Source organism: Crocuta crocuta, unplaced genomic scaffold (assembly GCF_008692635.1).
Source record: "Crocuta crocuta isolate KB4526 unplaced genomic scaffold, BGI_CrCroc_1.0 scaffold826, whole genome shotgun sequence".
Classification (NCBI taxonomy): domain Eukaryota; kingdom Metazoa; phylum Chordata; class Mammalia; order Carnivora; family Hyaenidae; genus Crocuta; species Crocuta crocuta.
The window spans coordinates 1-19,432 of NW_027529474.1; the positions used below are offsets into that span (position 1 = coordinate 1).

At 37.9% G+C, this 19,432-nt stretch overlaps 1 protein-coding gene across 1 annotated transcript in view; it reads left to right on the forward strand.

Moving 5' to 3' along the window:
* Nucleotides 1-446: 446 nt before the first annotated feature.
* The window catches only part of LOC144228891 (dynein axonemal heavy chain 8-like), a gene marked incomplete at its 5' end in the record, with an annotated part of 73,107 nt that continues 54,121 nt past the window's right edge, over nt 447-19,432 (forward strand). Inside the window, 3 exons of the mRNA XM_077760792.1 lie at nt 447-565; nt 2,721-2,923; nt 15,627-15,700. Coding sequence (XP_077616918.1) covers nt 447-565; nt 2,721-2,923; nt 15,627-15,700 — 396 coding nt within the window. The remainder of the gene's footprint in view (nt 566-2,720; nt 2,924-15,626; nt 15,701-19,432) is intronic.

A 19,432-nucleotide genomic window follows, 5' to 3' on the forward strand; every position in this document is an offset into this window, starting at 1 on the left:
CCAGAGAGCATTTGACAATGTCTGGAGACATTTTTCATTGTCTTGAGTTGGGGACAAGATTGAGTAGAGGCCAGAGATGCTGCTAACAATCCCTGCTAACAATAGCAGAGGACTGCTCCCCCAAAATAATCTGGCCCCCAAGGTCAATAATATTGGCAGGTTGTTTGTAAACCCCTGGTCTGTTTTTTCCTCCCCAATCATTTAGTGTAACTGCTACACAGTCTTAACTCCCGTGAATAATGTAGAAAAGCAATGGGAAAACTGAAAGGGAATAGTTATATCCACATTACTTGAGTCACTGGTTCTGAAAAAAAATAAACTGTGTAGTTATGTTTGAAAAATTATCTGCCTATGAAGAATGACCCTCTAAGGTTACTCGGAATCCTCTCCAATATGTTCCAATTGTATATATTCCTATGGCTTCCTAATTGGCTTATTTATTTTAGATATCTCGTAATGAGAAGGGATGGAAAAACTGGTTTGATAAAGATGCTCCAGAGGAAGAAATTATCCCTGATGGATATAGTGATTCACTGGATACCTGCCGCAAACTTTTGCTTATCAGGTGAGAATACGTATTATTGGATTTAGAAGGTTCGCTCATCAGATTACCAAATTACAGATGTTACCTCAGTGAGTTTACTTCTCTATGTCCAAGTGGGTAATCTAAGAAACATGTGTGCTTCCAAACTGCAGTCTGCGATGGCAATTCCTTCGTTTATTGACAAGCAAATAAAATGATGATGGTGGGAGGGAATGTATTAATGACAGTGCTTTTAGCAGAAAACACATGAAAAATATACCTTTATTATTCTCTCTGTTCATCATTTACCACTGAGTGAGTCACCTATTGTTGAATTTACTTGATTAAAAAAAAAATAGTCCTTACAAAATTGCAAGGCAATTAGTCTATAAGCTGAAATTCAATTTTATCTGAGAAAAAAACAACAACAAGAATTGCCTATTGAAATGTATAAATGCTGTTTTGGCTATTAAAATGGAAACAGATTTGGAAAATGATGTTAAGGAAGAAAATTCTTCTTTTCTGTCTCACTTTTCATGTTTTCTAAATATCCAATAGCTCAAAGAAGCCTGTGGGAAGGTGTGTGTGTGTGTGTGTGTGTGTGTGTGTGTGTGTGTGTGTGTGATCTGTAAGCAAGGCAGGAGGGTGGAAGTAGGGAGATGGGGCCACCAAAAGAGCAACCAAAAGATGTAGGATTACTTTGGAGTGGTTTGGTCTTCCCTAATATTAGGGAATTCCCTAATATTAGGTCTTCCCTAATATTAGTATGTACCTGTGCTTGCATTTCTTAGAACAACTTGTTTCCTGGACATTGTCAACTCTTTGAGAGTAATCAGAGTGACTGATCAGCAGTGGTGATTTCATGACATATGGAGTATGAAAGGGCTACTTGTTGGTTTTTTTTTTTTAAGTTTATTTATTTATTTTGAGAGAGAGTGTGAGCACAAGCAGGGGAGGGCTTGGGGGGTGGGTAGAGAATCCCAAGCAGGCTCCATGCTGTCAGTGTGGAGCCCGATGTGGGGTTGAACTCACGAACCATGAGATCATGATCTAAGCTGAAGTTAAGAGCCAGATGCTTAACTGACTGAGCCACCCAGGTGCCCCAGGGCTACTTGTTTTTATTGGAATAGATGTGTCTATCTTTTGTCCATCATTTAAAAATTGAATCCCCCATGCCCAATGAATAGTGCAATCTACTAGCAAATAAGAATCTATAGAGCTTGTCTGTGATTCAAAATATCAAATATCAAATGATATTTACTTATGTGTTGCTGTGTATAGAACCTACTACAGTGTAGGCTACACAGATGGTATTCAAGAAGTGCTTGCTGATCAACCTACTTTTGACAATGCTGACACTTTAATTCTCTTTAATACACTTGAACACTGCAGAACTTCACAGTGTGCAGCAGGTTGGCCCCTATTGTCTTCGGGAGCTGGCAGAGGACACCTCCCCTTGTGTCCCTGCTAAGTCCCCACACTTGAAGTGGGGCCTGATGTGGCAGGCACAAGATAAATATTTATCAAAAAATGGATGTGGTCCTGCATATTAGTATGAATAAGGAATTGCTTACCTGAAGCCGATAGCCTCAGTGACTAGGGGTAATCATTGATGTGATTTAAAAAAAATAATTAATTAGAGGCACCTGGGTGGCTCAGTCAGTTGAGCATCGGACTTCTACTAGCATCATGATCTCATTGTTCATGAGTTTGAGCCCCACATCAGGCTCTCTGCTGCCAGCACAGAACCTGTTTCAGATCCTCTGTCTCCCTCTCTCTCTGCCCTTCTCTCTCTCTGCCCCTCCTCTGCTCTCACGCGAACTCTCTCTTGCAAAAATAAATAAACATTAAAAAACTTAAAAAGAATGAATTAAAGCTTCAGAGTAGTTGGTGCTTCTTCTGAAAATGAGACATTTGGATCAGCTGCCTTCTAAGTTCCCTACTGGATTAGCAACAGACCGTTTTTACCTACTCTGCCCTATTTCTTCCCAGTGCCTCTCACCAAAACCACATGATTAAATTTGTATTCATTCAGGGATGGAAAATCTTACCATCCTTTTTTACTCAGATCTGCAAAAGGAATGAGAATTAGCTTTTGGTCCTTTGCTAATTAAATACGTTTTTTACATGCTTAGAATTAAATAGAATAAAAAATGAACACACTGAATTTTTTCATGTAACTTGTATTCATTTCTAGGTCTTGGTGCCCAGACCGTACTGTTTTTCAAGCGAGAAAGTATATTGCAGATTCTCTGGAGGACAAATACACTGAACCAGTTATCCTAAACCTGGAGAAGACTTGGGAAGAAAGTGATACACGGACACCTTTGATATGTTTCCTGTCCATGGGATCTGATCCCACAATTCAAATTGATGCATTGGCCAAGAAACTGAAGCTGGGTATGATCAGAAATTTATGCGGTTTAGTAAAGCCTCTGTATTTTTGCCTCAAACATTGCCTTTCATAATTTCATAACTGATTCTTAGAAGTGTATCTATAAAACTGAGTTAGAAAAATATTGAACTCTGTTTTCAGATCTCCTGGTGTGTAGGTGTGATACAGATATCTTTGTGCAGAAAGAAACACACTTATGTTCTGTATATATTTTTAAGTAGTAAGCAGATGACCATACTACACAGAGAGCAGACTAGGAAGAATGAACATACACAGGCATTGCACTGTCTATATAAAATTACAAAAAATCTATTTTGGGGGCGCCTGGGTGGCTCAGTCGATTAAGCGTCCAACTTTGGCTCAGGTCATGATCTCACAGTTCATGGGTTCGAGCCCTGCATGAGGCTCTGTGCTGACAGCTCAGAGCCTAGATCCTGCTTCAGATTCTGTGTTTCCCTCTCTCTCTGCCCCTCTCCCACTCACACTACGTCTCTCAAAAATAAATAAACATTAAAAAATATTTTAAAAATCTATTTTGTCACAAGTTGAAAAACTGTAATCATTATTATAACACATAGTAATTTGGGATTTATTCATTCACACTTTCATTCAGTAACTTGTTAGTACAGGCAGCAAGCTAGATTCAAGAAGTTGAACACAAAATAGCTGGGAAAGACAAGTACATAAACATGTAATTGTGACAACTGCTGGAAGAGGTGTAGACACACTTATTACAAGGTCCAGAGCTCCTCTGGCTGCAAGGGGTAAAGAGGAAAGCACCAGAGTGATGGTATTTTGCGTAGGGCCTAAAAAGGAGTTGAGATCTTACTAGGTGGGATGGTGGGAGACACAAGGTAAGTTGCTCCAGGGGGAGGAGGCATGGCAAGGAATTAGAAACACTTATGGTGAGAGCAGTAACTGAGTCAGCAAGACCAAAAGATAAGGACCTGTGTGATGCAGAGCACGTCTTGGGAAGATTGAGCCATCCTTTTATAGGATGGCTGTTTGTAGGAGGGCTATTTATCTGCTCTTCACACTCTGGAAATCTGAATGTTGTTGGACTTGCCATTTGGTATCTTTCAGGTTCACATCTCTGTAACTACCCCTTATTGGGTTAACTCATTTATGTCTTTATAAAGATTATAAGGGTAATTTATTATGCATAACCAAACCTACCCTATGAAATAAAACTTACATTGGGTTTATTATTAAGTTAACATAATGTGACATAAAATCATTAACCCTCTCCAAGTATTCGCCATGCCATGTGTCCTGCCCTAAAAAATTACTACAAACCATTAGCTTAAGGTATCATGGTCTATGGTCACTCTCTCCTTTCTCATCTTGACTTTGCTCTGTTCACTGTCACCATATCCTTCTATACTCTATATTGATCTGTGTTTTAATGGCCACTTTCTTCAGTCTGAACACTGACACTCAATGTAAAGAGCTTCCAGGTTCTAATGGCAACTATTGATGGTTAAATATTACTAACCACCTTTAAGGCATGCTGTGTTGCTCTGGTATTTACAGCAACATGCCAGTCATCTTCATTGGTCTAAGAGTGATGCCTCTCTTGCAGCCTTGTAGCTTGCAAATCTCCTTCAGATGTGTTCCTCTCTGGATATTTGTACAGTTGCTTTGTCCAGTGGTCTCACCTCTCTCTGCTCATGGATTCCTTTCTACTGTCTTACTATGAACCAATCTCCATGTGGCAGAACTCTTAGTCTCTGTTGGCTTGTGAGCTTCACTGCTTACGTGGTTAGTTAGTTCAGCATTCCCAGGGAAACTCCCCTTACTCTCTTGGCCCCGGGTCCAGATAGCAAGGGGAGAAGTTCATTGGTTTTGCTTTGGTCATGTGTTCCTTTCGGGACCAATCAAGGAACTGTTGCTCTGGTGACAGATTCTGGTGACAGCTGGAAGTACCTGTATGGGGCTAGAATGGGTGGGCATTTCTTAGGGGATATTGTTCCTGGAAGATGGGCATGTTTTCAACTAGAATTACCATTTTAAATGACTTCAAAATATTGCTATTGTCTAGGACAAGGGTTTAAGAACAGAATTAAGAAATTCAGAGTTTCCTTTGGGAAAAATTATAACTAGGACATTAAACAAATACCTAAGGCCGGAACTGTGCTATCATCACCTTTACAGTTATGACATGTTATCATACTACTTTGCTTGGCAATTTGGTGATTTCCATTTCTTGCCACGACTTAATTTTTCCAACAATTGTTCAACCTTCTGTTGGTTGCTTTGTTAGGATACTAAAACAGAGTAGATTTAATGTTGATCCTAAAGGACCCAGTGAATTTTATAAAGAACTCTTTGCTGAATAATTTTTGAGAATGCTAGAAAGTTTCATGCTATTCACTATCGCCCAAATATCTGTGAAAATGAAACTATAATATGTACAGAATAACATATTAATCTAGTCTCAACTAGAAAGATTTTATTTGGATAACTGGATAATAGACAATCATAGAATGCTCAAAGTGAATAGGCTGGAAAACTTGAAATCCAACTACCTTATTTTACAGCTGGGGAAACCAAGGTCTAGAGATCAGGCCAGACAGCTGGTTGGGGACAGATCCAATTTGGGCCTTATCTCGGGGCTTCCAAATTCCACTGCAATGGTCTGCTCTTTCAGTCCCTCTCACTGCCTTCATTGGATGAATTAACCAGTTACCAGACAGCAACTTGAGGAATGGGACCAAAGTAAATACATTTTTAAGAAAAGAAAAGCTTCTCACTATGATATTGTCGGGCGCCTGTCAGATTCTGCATTGAGAGATTTGGATCAAATCAATTCTTCCCAGAAGCACTGTGTGCCTGGGCAAGAGAGAAGACAGACGGCTTTAGCAATGAGAACCCTACCAGAGCCTGGAAAAAGGAGAAAAAGGAAGGATGGGTTTGAAAATTGAATCCAAATACAAATGAAAAGGAACTTATAAAATACAAACCCACAAATATCCTGAAGTAGGGATGAGGAAATGGGCATAATAACACATATAGATGAAAAAATTTAAATAGCAAGAGAATAGTATATAGTTATGGTAATAAACCTTAAAATATCATTAAAATGTACAAGTTTGTAGAAAAATACAAATTTATAAAATTTTCTCAGAAAAGGTGAAAAACCTGAATATACCAATAATCAAGATGAGAAAAACTAAAAGTTTTGACATTATGACCTCAGCAAAGGCCCTGGGCTTGTTTTTGTTTTTATTTTTTATTTTTTTTNCTTTAAAACTTTCACATACTTTATTCCATTTCAGAACATAGAAAAATATGATACATTTTTCTCTTTATTTTAAGGGAATAGCATTATCCTGATAGAAACAGATAAGATAGTAACTTCATAAAAGAAATAAAACTACAAATTGACCCTATTTATCAATATAAATGTAAAGATCTTAACTAAAATACAAGCAAAAAGAAATCATTGTATCATTAAAAAATTAACATGCAAAACAATAGTAAATTTCCTTGACCAAGAAGGAATGAATGGGTAGGTATAAGAAAGATATAGTATTAAGAAATCTCATCACAACAATAAGTAAAAGACTTTTCCTTAGGCGATCATATGCTGAAAAGTCTTTTTATAAAAATTAAACATTTTTATGTGACTTTTAAGAAGTTTATACATAAAAATATTATATTAATATGATAATGAATATGAACTTCAGACATAAACATTTTACTTACTGGTAAACAACTAGACACATTAAAGTCAAGAATAAGATAAAGATGTCTGCTATCACCAGTATTATTGAGCATTGTTGTAGAAGATACAGCTAATGTATTGTAAGAATCATAAATAAAAGATATAACTATTGGAAAGGAGGGACAAAAATCATCATTATTCTCAGGCAGTGTAATTGTCTAACTAGAAACAAATATGAATCAACGGAAGAACTATTAGATTTAATGGAACAGTTTGGTAAGGTGACTGGTCACAAAATAAATATATTTAAAAAATCAATGGAACATCTTGTGAAATAAAATGTAAAAATCCCATTCACTATAACAATAAAAATAAAACTGAGGAATAATTTTTAAAATACCTGTTAGAAACTATAAAAGGTGTAATGGTAGGGTAGAATAAATGGAGAGTTAAACCACATTCCCAGTGTAAAGATTCAATATTGTAAAGATGTCAATAGTCACTAAATTAATCTATAAATCGAATGAAAGTCTAATTGAAATTCCAACTATATTTTTTGTTATAATTGGATAGTAGAAAGATCTTAGATCATCTAAACAATAAATGGACAAGAATAACCAAGAAAGCTTTGAAAAGGAAAAAGAATAATGGGGAACAAGCACCACTAGATTTGTAAACCTTTATCAAATGGCAATAATTTAATCAGTGTGGAACTAGCTCAGAGTAGATAAACAGATCAATAAAGCAAAATGAAAGGCCTCAGATTAGGCTCTAGTATCTATAATAAGCTTAGTCTATGATAAGATCCACATTTCAAATCAATGGAGGAAAAATGGATTAGTCAATAAACATTGTTGGGCTAGCTGGTTAACTTTAGAAAAAAGTAACAATTTTATCTTTAAACTGTAAAGGAAATTCTAGGTTAATTAAGCTATAAAAGAAAAAAGAATATATTGATACTATTGGGGTAGCTAAGATTTTCTTAATCATAGTATCAGATTCCAAAACCAAGGGAGATAGTTTGGCGTGATGAAGTTTTGAAACTTCTTATGTCAAAGCACCATTAGCCCAAATGAGGATAGACATGTGGGCTGAGAATGACAGCATTCCATTTCAGCTGGAGAGACTGTCAGTTCTTTTTTTTTTATTTTTTTTATTTCTAGGAGAGAGAGAGAGAGAGAGACAGTGTGAACAGGGGAGGGTCAGAGAGAGAGGGAGACACAGACTCTGAAACAGGCTCCAGGCTCTGAGCTGGCAGTCAGCACAGAGCCCGACGCGGGGCTCGAACCCACGAACCGCGAGATCATGACCTAAGCGAAAGTCGGACGCTTAACCGACTAAGCCACCCAGACTGGCAGTTCTTTTTAATGTATATATCACAAATCTTTAAAATATTTGTATGCTTTGCCTTGACTATTCTATATGTATGAATTCCTTCTAAGAATGTGTCAAGAGATACCTATCAAAATTTATATACAAAGATGTTTAATCTAGTGCTATTTATAATGTTGAAAATTTGAAAATGTCTCAAATATACAAAAGGCTAGTGGTTGAATGAACAAGAATGCATCAGCATGGTGGAATACTATGGCACCATTAAAAACTTTTCCAATAATATTTAGTGACAGTAAAATACTCACAATATACTGTTAAGTAGAGATTTAAAATAACATCTGTAAGTGCATGTATATATATATAATACATATGTATATATAAGTTTTAATATAGATAGGTCTGCAATCCCTTATCCAAACCTCTTGGGGCCAGATATGTTTCCGAAATCAGAATAGTCCAACTTTTAGAAAGATAATATCTCATATATTATGTAATATACTACAAATAGAATATTAATATTCATAGAGATAGAGGTTAATAGCCTCATATCCAGTCCGGTCAGGTTTTGCCACTAAAGTGATTTTTTGCAAAATTTTCAGTTTTCAGAACATTTTGAATTTTAAAATGAAGGTAAATGATTGTGGATTGTGCATCTTAAAAAGATTAGAATGAAAATCTAGAGAAGGATATTCATGATTTTCATTTTCTTCTCTATACCCTCCTGTATTTTCCAGTGCTTTCGCTGTGAGCATGTACTACTTAACTAGAAATAAGAAATTTTTAAAAAAGAAAGAGGAAACAGGAAAGAAATGGAAAAGCAGTTGAAATCTTACTAAAGTCTCTCAAAAAGCCCAAACCACCAAAGTGTAATTATACTTGATTATCTGCAGCAACACTTCCTACAATACTTTCTGCCTCCATCTTTCTTTTGAGAGCTCCTTTTATGATGTTGTGGCATCTTTCTTTACCCTTTCTAGAAAATTAGACTTGTACTGCATCTTATCTCACTGGCCCCTACCCTTTGGGACCTTTTCTTCTTAAGGGCAAAGCTTTGTCACTTTCCCAATGTCAATCAATCTAGTTGTTCCAGATCATTCAGAAATTGATGAAATATTTACTAACCTATGTTAAAAATGAAGAAAGTTTGCAAGTCAATAACTTAAACCTCCGCCTTAAGAAACTATGAAAAGAAAGAATAAATTAAACCCAAAGCAAGCAAAAGGAAACAATAAATATTTCAGTGGAAAGAAATGAAACAAAGCATAGAAAAACAACAAAGAGTCAACACAGTATCTTCTTTGAAAAGACCAACAAACACCTACTAACAATCAGTAGTGATAAAAACAAATTAGAATGTTGGTAATATATTGAGCCTCACTTGATAAGTCCACCTCCACAAGACTGAAATATGCAGAGATTAATTTAAATTATCCTTTTATAAATATCATAAAACATTATTTGATGATCATTAACTTGCCCAAAGTCATAAAGAGATAAGTGAACATTTGACGAGAAGGGAAATAAAGAGTGATACAGAAAAATTCACTCCCAGAACTTAGTAGACAAACCATGGAAGTGAGTTCCAAGGGTTATGACAGAAATAGAAGCTTAAATAAGAAAAGGGGAAGTCTCCATAATGGATAATATATGCCATTACCTCACAGTAATAAACAAACAAACAAATAAGTAAAATAAGAAGGAAAGAAAAGATTAGAAAGGAGAGGAAGAAAGAAAAAAGAAAATACCAATAAAATTGACAAGTCTTCCGTCTGACCAAGAGTAAGGGAGAGAAGACTAAGTTTACTAAAATCAGGGGTGATAGGGGGAACATCACTATTGACACTGCAAAAAATTTAAAACATAATAAGAGAACACTATGAACAATTATGTCAACAAATTAGATAACTCTAAGTGGGCAAATTATTAGCAAGAGACAACTATTGGAAGTGACTCAAGAAGAAATAGAAAACCTGAACAGAACTATAGGAAGTAAAAATACTGATTTAGTAACCAAAAACTTCCACAAAGGAAATAGCAGGGCCAGATGGCTTTACTGGTGAATTCTACCAAACATTTAAAGAATAACACCAATTCTTCACAAATTTTTCCAAAAAATAAAAGAGGAGGGAACACTTCCCAACTCATTTTATAAGACCACTATTACCAAGTCCAGAACAAAGATACCACAAGAAAAGAAAACCAATATTCCTTATAAATAGAGAAGCAAAAATATTCAACAAACTACTATCAAACTAAATCCAGCACCATATAAAAAAGGGTTATGCACAGAGTGCCGGGGGTTCTCAGTCGGTTAAGCATCCAATTTTGGCTCAGGTCATGATATCATTGTTTGTGAGTTCGAGCCCCACACTGGTGGGGTGGAGCCTGCTTGGGATTCTCTCTCTCACCTTCTCTCTCTGTCCCTTCCTGGTTCTCTCTCTCTCTCTCAAAAATAAATAAACTTTAAAAAATAAAAAAGGATTATGTACTAAGCCACGTGGATTTATTCCAAGAGTGCAAGCTTGGTTATATATGAAAATTAACCAATAAAATATGCCATATGGATAGAATAAGGGATAAAATCTACATCATTATCTGAAGAAGTGCAGAAAAAGCATTGAAAACAATTCAACACTCTTTTATGATGAAAACAAACAATTAAGAATAAAATGGGATAAAAATTTGTTCAAATGAATAAAGGGCACCTACCAAAACCCCACAGCTAATATCATATTTAATGGTGAAAGGCCAAATGCCTTCCCCTCAAAGATCAGGAGCAAGACTCACCCTTCCATTCAGCACTGAATTGGAGGTTGTAGACAAGGCATTCATACTGGAAAAAGAAGTAAAATGATTTCTATTCACAGATTACTTGATTTTGTATATGGAAAATCCTAAGAAGTCCACCAAAAACTATCAGAGCTAATAAATGAGGTCAACAAGATTGCAGGATACAAGATCAATATTTAAGAGTGTTATTATTTTTCTATGCAATAGGAAGAGCCATCCAAAAATGAGATTATAAATGCAATTCCATTTATAACACGATAAAAAATACTTAGGAATAAATTTAACAAAGAATTGCAAGACTTACACATTGAAAAGTACAAAACATAATTGAAAAAATTAAAGAAGGCCTAAATATATGAGAAGACATCCTATGTTCATGGATCAGGAAACTTAATATTGGTAAGATGGCATTGCTCTCCAAATGGATCTACAGATTTAACACAATCTCTATCAAAATCCCACCTGCCTTTTTTGTGGAAATTGACAAGCTGATCCTAAAATTCATAGGGAAATACATGGGACACAGAATAATTAAAACAATTTTGACAAGGAAGAACAAAGCTGTAGGTCTCATACTTCCTGAATTCAAAACTTACTATAAAGCTACAGTAATCCGAACAAGATGGTACTGGGATAAAGTAGACGTATATATCCATGGACTTGAATTGTGCTCCCATAAATAATCCCTTACACATATATGGTCAAGTGATTTTCAACAAGGGTGCCAGACTGTTGGATGAGGGAAAAGATGGTCTTTTCAACAAATGGTGCTGGAAAAACTGATACCCACTTTTAAAAGATTCAAGTTTGACCTTTATATTATACCATATACAAAAATTAACTCAAAATTGATCAGAGACAAATGTTAAGAGCTAAAACTATTAAACTCTTAAAGAAAATAGTAAATCTTTGTGGCTTTGGATTAGTCAGTGGTTTTCTTGATACGACATCAAAAATGTAAACAATAAAAGAGAAAATGAATAAATTGGATTTCATCAAAATTTGAAACTTTTGTGCTTCAGAGGGCATCATCAAAGAAGGTGAAAAAGACAACTTACAAATGAGAGAAAGTATTTATAAATCATATATCTGACAAGGGTCTGGTATACAGAGTACATAAAGAACCCTTACAACTCAACAGTGAAAAGTCAAATACCCAATTTAAAAGTGAGCAAATAATTTGAATAGATATTTCTCCAAAGAAGATATATAAATGGCCAACAAACACCTGAAAATATCATCAACATCATTAGTCATTAGGGAGATGCAGGTCAGAACTACAATGAGATAGCTACCTCACTCCCACTAAGATAGCCTGAAAGAAAAAGATGGGCAATAACAAGTGTAGGCAAGGATGTGGGAAAATTAGAACTTTTATGCATTGCCGATGAGAATGTAAAATGGGGCAACTGTTTTGCAAAACAGTCTGGCAGTTCCTCAAAAAGTAAAACATAAAGTTACCATATGATCCAGTAATTCTACTTCTAAGTATATACTGACGTGAATTGAATATATGTCCGCACAAAGACTTATACACAAATGTTCATAGCATTCATGTTCATTATTCATATTAGCCCAGAAATGGAACAACCCAAATGTCCATCAGCTGATGAGTGGGTAAACAAAATATGGCCCATCCATGCAGTGGACTGCTACTCAGCCATAAAAAGAATGAAGTTGTGATCCATGCCACAACATGAATGAACCTTGACAACATTAAGCTAGTAAAAGAGGACAGAATCAGAGATCATATATTGTATGATTCCATTTATATGAAATGTCTAGGATAAAGACAGAAAGTAGATTAGTGGTTCCTGGTTTGGAGGGGTCCTGGAGAGTGACCGCTAATGGGTGTGGGTTTCCTTTGGGTGTTATGAGGATGTCCTGGAATTAGATAGAAGTGATAGTTCCACAATGTGATGAGTAAACTAAAAAACATTGAATTATATACTTTGAAAGGCTATATTATACCTCAGTTTTAAAAGTTTAAGGGACTAGTTATTGAGCACCTTCTGTGTGCCAGCCACTGTTTAGGTGCTGGGCTAGCCACCAGGATCTAAGTCCTCCCTTTCCTGGAGCTCACATTCTAGTGTGGGAGTAAATTGGACAATAATCAACAAGCAAGTGAGTATATACTATGGTAACAAGAAAAGTACATAATATGCTAAGAAAGAAGCAGTGTGAGGGGCTGAGTGATGGGTGACCTGTGCTGTTTTACATGGGATGGGCCAGGGAAGCCTTGCTAAGTGGGTGAGGAAGATCTGCGGTGTGAAGGAAGAGAGACAGTGCAGCTCTCAGGGAAACACCTTCCAGGCAGAGGGAACAGCAGTGAGGCTGGAGTGTGCCTGGGGAGCAGGCCAGTGCAGCTGGAGGAGAGTGAATGGCTGAGCGGGGGAGAGTGGTGAGGTAAGAGGTGTGTGTGTGTGTGTGTGTGTGTGTGTGTGTGTGTTCATGTAGGTGTGTGTAGAGTGTGTAAATGACTGAGGGGGGAGAGTGGTGAGGTTAGGAGTGTGTGTGTGTAGTGTGTTTGTGTAGAATGTGTGTAGTGTGTAAAGAGTGTGTGTAGAGCGTATACAGTGTGTGTGTAGAGTATATATGGGTAGTGTGTATAGAGTATGTATGTGTTTGTGTGTGTAGAGTGTATGTCTAGAGTGTGTATAGAGTGTGTACCTGTAATGTGTATAGAGTGTGTAATGTGTGTGTGGAAAGTGTTGTAGAGTGTGTAAAGTGTGTGGAGAGAGTGTGTAAAGTGTGTATGTGGAGTTGTGTGGAGTGTGTAAAGGGAGAGAGAGAGAAAGTGTGTGTGGCCACAGTGGGAGCTATTGTGTGTGGCTTTAGAGGCTGGAGCTAAGAACTTTGCATTGGATGTTGGATTTTGCTCTGAATGAGGTGGGAAGCCATCAGATGGTCCCAAGCAGAGGAGGGACGTAATCTGATTTAGGGCTGATCCTCTGTCTGCTGTGGGAAGAACTTGTAGGGAACATGAGTAGGGGACAGGAGTTCGAGTGAGGTCATGGTTAAGCTATTGCAAAAATCCAGGTGAAAGGCGATAGAAAGTGGAGATGTGGAGAAGTGGGCAGACTCTGGGTGTGTTTTGATGGGATGCCTTTGAGACTCCTCCTGATCCATTCATGGATCAATGTTAGAAACTCAGGCCACCTGAATGGAAACCAGCTCTTCCTTCTCGAAGGTGCATTTCAGAAGAGTTGGAAGGAAAGAGGAGATAGACTGTGGCTCACACTCACATGTTAACCCTGTTTGTTCCTATCAAACCTTCTCCCATTGATCTGAACATTTGTGCGTTTTTCAAATGAAGGGCTCAGCATCAATCGCGTTGAATGATCCAGAGCCTCCTCCCCTTTCAAGTCCCACCTCCCCTTTCCTCTCCTTTGGTAAGTTGTGTGGATTCTTCTTGGCTGCCTCTGAGAGCATTGCCTGGTTTACCCGAGCCTCTTGCAATTCCTGATTCTACAAGCAGTGCTCTTTTATCCTCTGTCAGACACCCTTGCAAAGTTTCTCCCTGGGACCCTGAGCTTATGAATAACCTCTAATATTGCAATGTACAAAGCCTCACAGAATCTCTGTCCATTAGCCATGCGATGCCATTCAAATGGTGTATGTCCTGACAACTTCTCTGGTTCCTGGCATACTTCCTTCCCACCCCATGGATTTCTCCATCGCTTGTAGCTTCCACTAGCAGTTCCCACGCTAGCCTCATTCTTTGCCCTGCCACAGTGGCCCACTGTACTGAGAATCCAGGCTCATTCCAGATAGCAGGGCAAAAGCATTTACTGCTTCACAATGTCCCCACTGACTTCCTTTGCTGGTGCTGAGATCATGCCCCTAAAACTGAAGGAAATTGAGTCTACAAAAGTTTGCTTGAAAGTTAATTTCCGGGGTGCCTAGGTGGCTTAGTCGGTTAAGCGTCCGACTTTCGCTTGGGTCATGATCTCACGGTTCGTGGGTTCAAGCCCCGCGTTGGGCTCTGTGCTGACTGCCAGCTCAGAGCCTGGAGCCTGTTTCAGTCTGTGACTCCCTCTCTCTCTGACGCTCCCCTGCTCACGCTGTCTCTCTCTCTCTCTCTCTCCTAGAAATAAATAAAACATTAAAAAAAAAAAAGAAGGTAACTTAAAAAAAAAAGTTAATTTCCAATTCCAGGTTCACGAGCCTGATTCATGGACTTCTTCATTTAGTGAGTTCATGTGGCACGGTGCAAGGGGGTTCTCTGCCTGGGACCTCAAATGCACTAATGAGCCTAAGTAGTGGATTCTCATTGCTTCTCCGCCTTTTGGCTAAGATCAAGTGTAGTATCTAAATAGCGGATTCTCCCTCAAATTATAATCACACTTCTGATCTTGGAGTGGCCTCTACTTTCTCTTCATGCTCAGTTCCAAGGCGGTGATCTAATCTAAGGAGCATCCTCTTGGGGCTGAGTTGCCTTGCATTCTATCTTGGAAAATAGACAACCATGCAAACAAACTCAAAACAGACAGAAAGCACTGCAACCCTGACATCTAAAAAGAATAAATAAAAACCCAATTAAATTTTCACTGAAGCATCTGTTAAAACACCTAAGAAAGATTCTAATCAAAACATACAGCAAAGCTCAAAAACCCTCTTTCCCTCTAAAATACTTGTGGATCACCTCCTTATCTCCAAACACCTCCAGACTCTAAAAACCCAGCCTCGTGCTCTCTGTCTGTCTTTGCCCTCAGCTTTCCAGATGAGGCCTCCAGTTTCTGGCCCACTCATTTCTCTCATCAACACAACCAAAGGCCATACCTCTTTGAATAACAAGGGCTCTTCTTAGAAGCCATGGCGGGAGGGAGCCCATGACCACTGAGGAATTAATTTTTCATCCCAATCCTGTTGTAAAACTTACATCTTATGATAGCTGTCCTTCTCCTATGTTACAGAATGCAGAACTATCTCAATGGGGCAAGGACAAGAGATACACGCTCGAAAACTGATTCAGGTGTCCATGCAGCAGGTAGGTGGCAAGGACGGCTACTCCTAGTGCATCATTCTTGCGATTAGCCCTCTGGACATCAGGTCTACCTGGCACCGCCACAGTGATGCCTGAACCATTCTTCCTGTGATGCTGCTCCATCATCATTTTCCATTTTGTCAACATACATATAGTCAACCTGTGATTACCAGTGAATGTTAAAGCTTTTAATGTTTTTATTATTTATTTATTTTGAGAGAGTGAGAACAAGGGACAGACAGAGAGAGAGAGGAGGAGGGAGAATCCCACACAGGCTCCATGCTGTCACTGCAGAGCCCAGCATGGGGCTCAGTCTCATGAAGTGTCAGATCATGACCTGAGCCAAAATTGAGAGTTGGACACTTAACCACCCGAACCACCCAGGCACCCCTGATTGCCAATGAATTTTAAACCTCAAGCTGGTTTGCTCCTGACATCCCCACAAAAAGCTTGTTTGATTTTCTATAGTATAAGCTCTATCTTATTTTCACTAAATATTTTTTTGACAACTTGACAGCACTTTCTGGTTTCTAGGAATGGAGCTCTAGCAAGTCTTGGAAGTTGACAATCAACATTAATAGATAGTGCTTAAGAAGTGACAAACCGAGACAGTTAAATTTCAATGTTTGGTTAAAGTCAGACTTTATTTTTTTCATTAGTGGATAGCTGTAGGTGAATAAGAAATATTTGAGGCCGTTATGTTTAAATATTGGTAATAGTTTTTATTGAAAATTGCAAGCTGGATGGAATCTTGAGAAATATTTTCCATCACACCTAATAATACACAGGACATTAATTTTCTAGAGATGCTTTGTTGATAGCAATTTCAACTGCGAAAAGAAATCGCACTACTTATAAAAATAGAGTAAGATCTCGATTTATTTTTAAGCTTTTGATCTCCTAATGTCTGTAGCAACTTTGGTGCAGCTTTTTCTTGGGAATTAATGACTAGAGAGGGTTAATGAGCTAAGACTCTGCTTGGGCCATCAAATTTTCAAGTTAGTCATTAATTCTCAAGTGCCCTAAGCCTTTTTCTTTATCACTTAATTATATTCAATAATCTATTGTATCTAATTTATATATATCAAGGCAGTTACATATAATTATTTTTACTCAGATCAAATCATTCACTCTATGGAGTGATTTGATAGTTTAACTCTGGGCCTTAAATAATTTCTTTAGTTTCCATGAATGAGAAACTTCTAAATTTCAGTACTACATTCTCACAAATCTTCTTTGGAATATTAGCTTTTATAACTTCCATGTCCTGTTTCTCAAGGTGGGATAAGTATTGATAATAATGATATTATGAGGGAGAAAAAAAACCCAACAGCCAACGAGCAGTTACAACCACAGTGCCACTTGAGGGACACCAAATTTTTTAGGATGAAACTGACATTGTGGAATGAAATGGAGGACCCAGCCAGTAACTGGAAGTCCATCTTCCTCTGCACCCCTCTGTTGTCTAGACCAACATGTCCCCTTTGCTGTTGAAGCCAGTTCGAGTTGTATTTTCTCTCACAGTAGAAGGCATAACACACAAGACTTACCATGTACTTAACTGCATTCAATATTTTTTAGCTGTACTGATATGATTTTTATATCAGGGTATCAAAATGTTGTCTGGTTAAAAAAGCTGTGTTCTCATAGGGCAGTGTTGGCTATGTGACTTATATTGTTAAGACAGTTTTGGCAAGTGTTAAGGTAGGGCTTAGTAAACCATGTGAATATGCATGGTTTGGTTTGGAGGTGATTCGGTTCTGATTCACCTTGGGACGTATTGTTACAAATTTCAAAATACCCATTCCCACCATTAGATGGTGCACACACTGTACTTAAACAAGACCTCAAACTTTAATTTCTGTTTCCTTCTGAACCCCGGGGCGGCTGTGTACTATTGTTTTGAACCCACTTTATTCCAAGTAACCAGTTTTATCAGTAGCAGAAGAAATGTTTGTATTGACATATGATTGCCTTATTAAAAATAGGTGCTCAAAACAGTATTTACATGAGCTAAGCAGAGTTTTTTTTAATAGTACATTTTGTTTTCTTAAAATCATAACAAAAAATTACAAGATATTAATATGAAATCATTCTCAAATACAGGGTGGCTGGGTTTTACTGCAAAATTGTCACCTTGGCCTAGAATTCATGGAAGAATTGCTAGAGACGTTAATTACCACTGAAACCTGTGATGACTCTTTCCGAGTATGGATAACTACTGAGCCCCATGATCGGTTTCCAATTACATTGCTTCAGGTTTGTTGCTGTGACATAAGTGTCTTTTCCTTGAAAGTGGTTTGAATAAAGATGATATTGTGGCATTATTGAAAGATGAAAACACAAGAGGGCTTTTGGTCCAGTAGAGTCTGTAAGATCCTATATAATAATTGTCAAAGCCTTGACTATAATCACCAATATTGTATAGGAACTATTTCCACAGAAGAGTTATAAGACTCAATACTAATTCACAGGGTTTCGGCTCTGATTGATGTCATTAGCGTACACAGTGCTGAATTCCAGCCGACGTTTTATGTACCGTAAGCATACTGCTGTATGAGGGATTGTAATTTCTATTTTATCCTTTACAATAATTTCTAGAAACAAAACTACTGTTTGCTTTTTATGACAGACTTCTCTCAAATTCACTAATGAGCCGCCCCAAGGCGTACGCGCAGGTTTGAAAAGAACATTTGCTGGAATTAATCAAGACCTTCTGGATATCAGTAATTTACCCATGTGGAAGCCGATGCTTTACACAGTAGCATTTTTACACTCCACTGTGCAGGTAACTTCTGAGAGCAGTTTGCACATTTAGGGGATGCTAATGATGCCATGTTGTTTCTCTGCTGCACTGTCTGCTCACCTCACCCTGCTTTTTCACTCTCTTCATGGCCCTTTTCCCCACCTGGCATAGTATATATATTTGTCTGTATACTTAAATGTGTTCCCCGCTCCTAACTCTCACTCCAGCCATGAGAGTGTAAGATTCTTGAAGGCAAAGACTTTGTCTTTTTGTAACTGTTCAGTCTCTCTGGCCATAGGAGCATCTGGGGCATTGCCAGAGCTCAATACATGTTTGTGAGATGAACATGGATTATTTAAATAGGAATTTGGTTTTCAAAGTGCCTATGCTGGCCAGGAGCATTATGTACACTATCTCATGTAGTACTAACAGTCACATTTCTCAAGGTAGGATTCTTACCGTTTTAAAAAAGAGAAAAGTGAAGTGCCTGGGGGGCTCAGTCGGTTGGGGTCTGACTCTTGATTTCAGATCATGATCTCATGGTTTATGGGACTGAGCCCTGTGTTGGGCTCTGTGCTGATAGCATAGAGCCTGCTTGGGATTCTCTCTCTCTCTCTGTCTCTCTCTCTCTCCCCTCCCCCCCACTCATTCTCTCTCTCTCTTCCCCTCCCCCACTCATTCTCTCTCTCTCTCAATCTCAAAATAATTAACCTTTAAATAAATAAATAAGAGGACATTGATTGACAATATGTCCAGATGTATAAATAAATGAATGAAGATAGTAGCACTAAAACAGAAGCAGCAACTATTTTCTAGTTGCTTTTCATAGATTATTTAATCAGTCTGACTGCAATGCCCATGATTTTCCTCAGACTCTCAAGAGTTTGTTCCTTGGACTGTCCTAAATAACGGAAGAACTTTGTTAAATGAGACACAGGAAAGCCAGCCCCACTCCAGGTCCATCCCCCCCCCCCCCCCCCCTCCCCTTA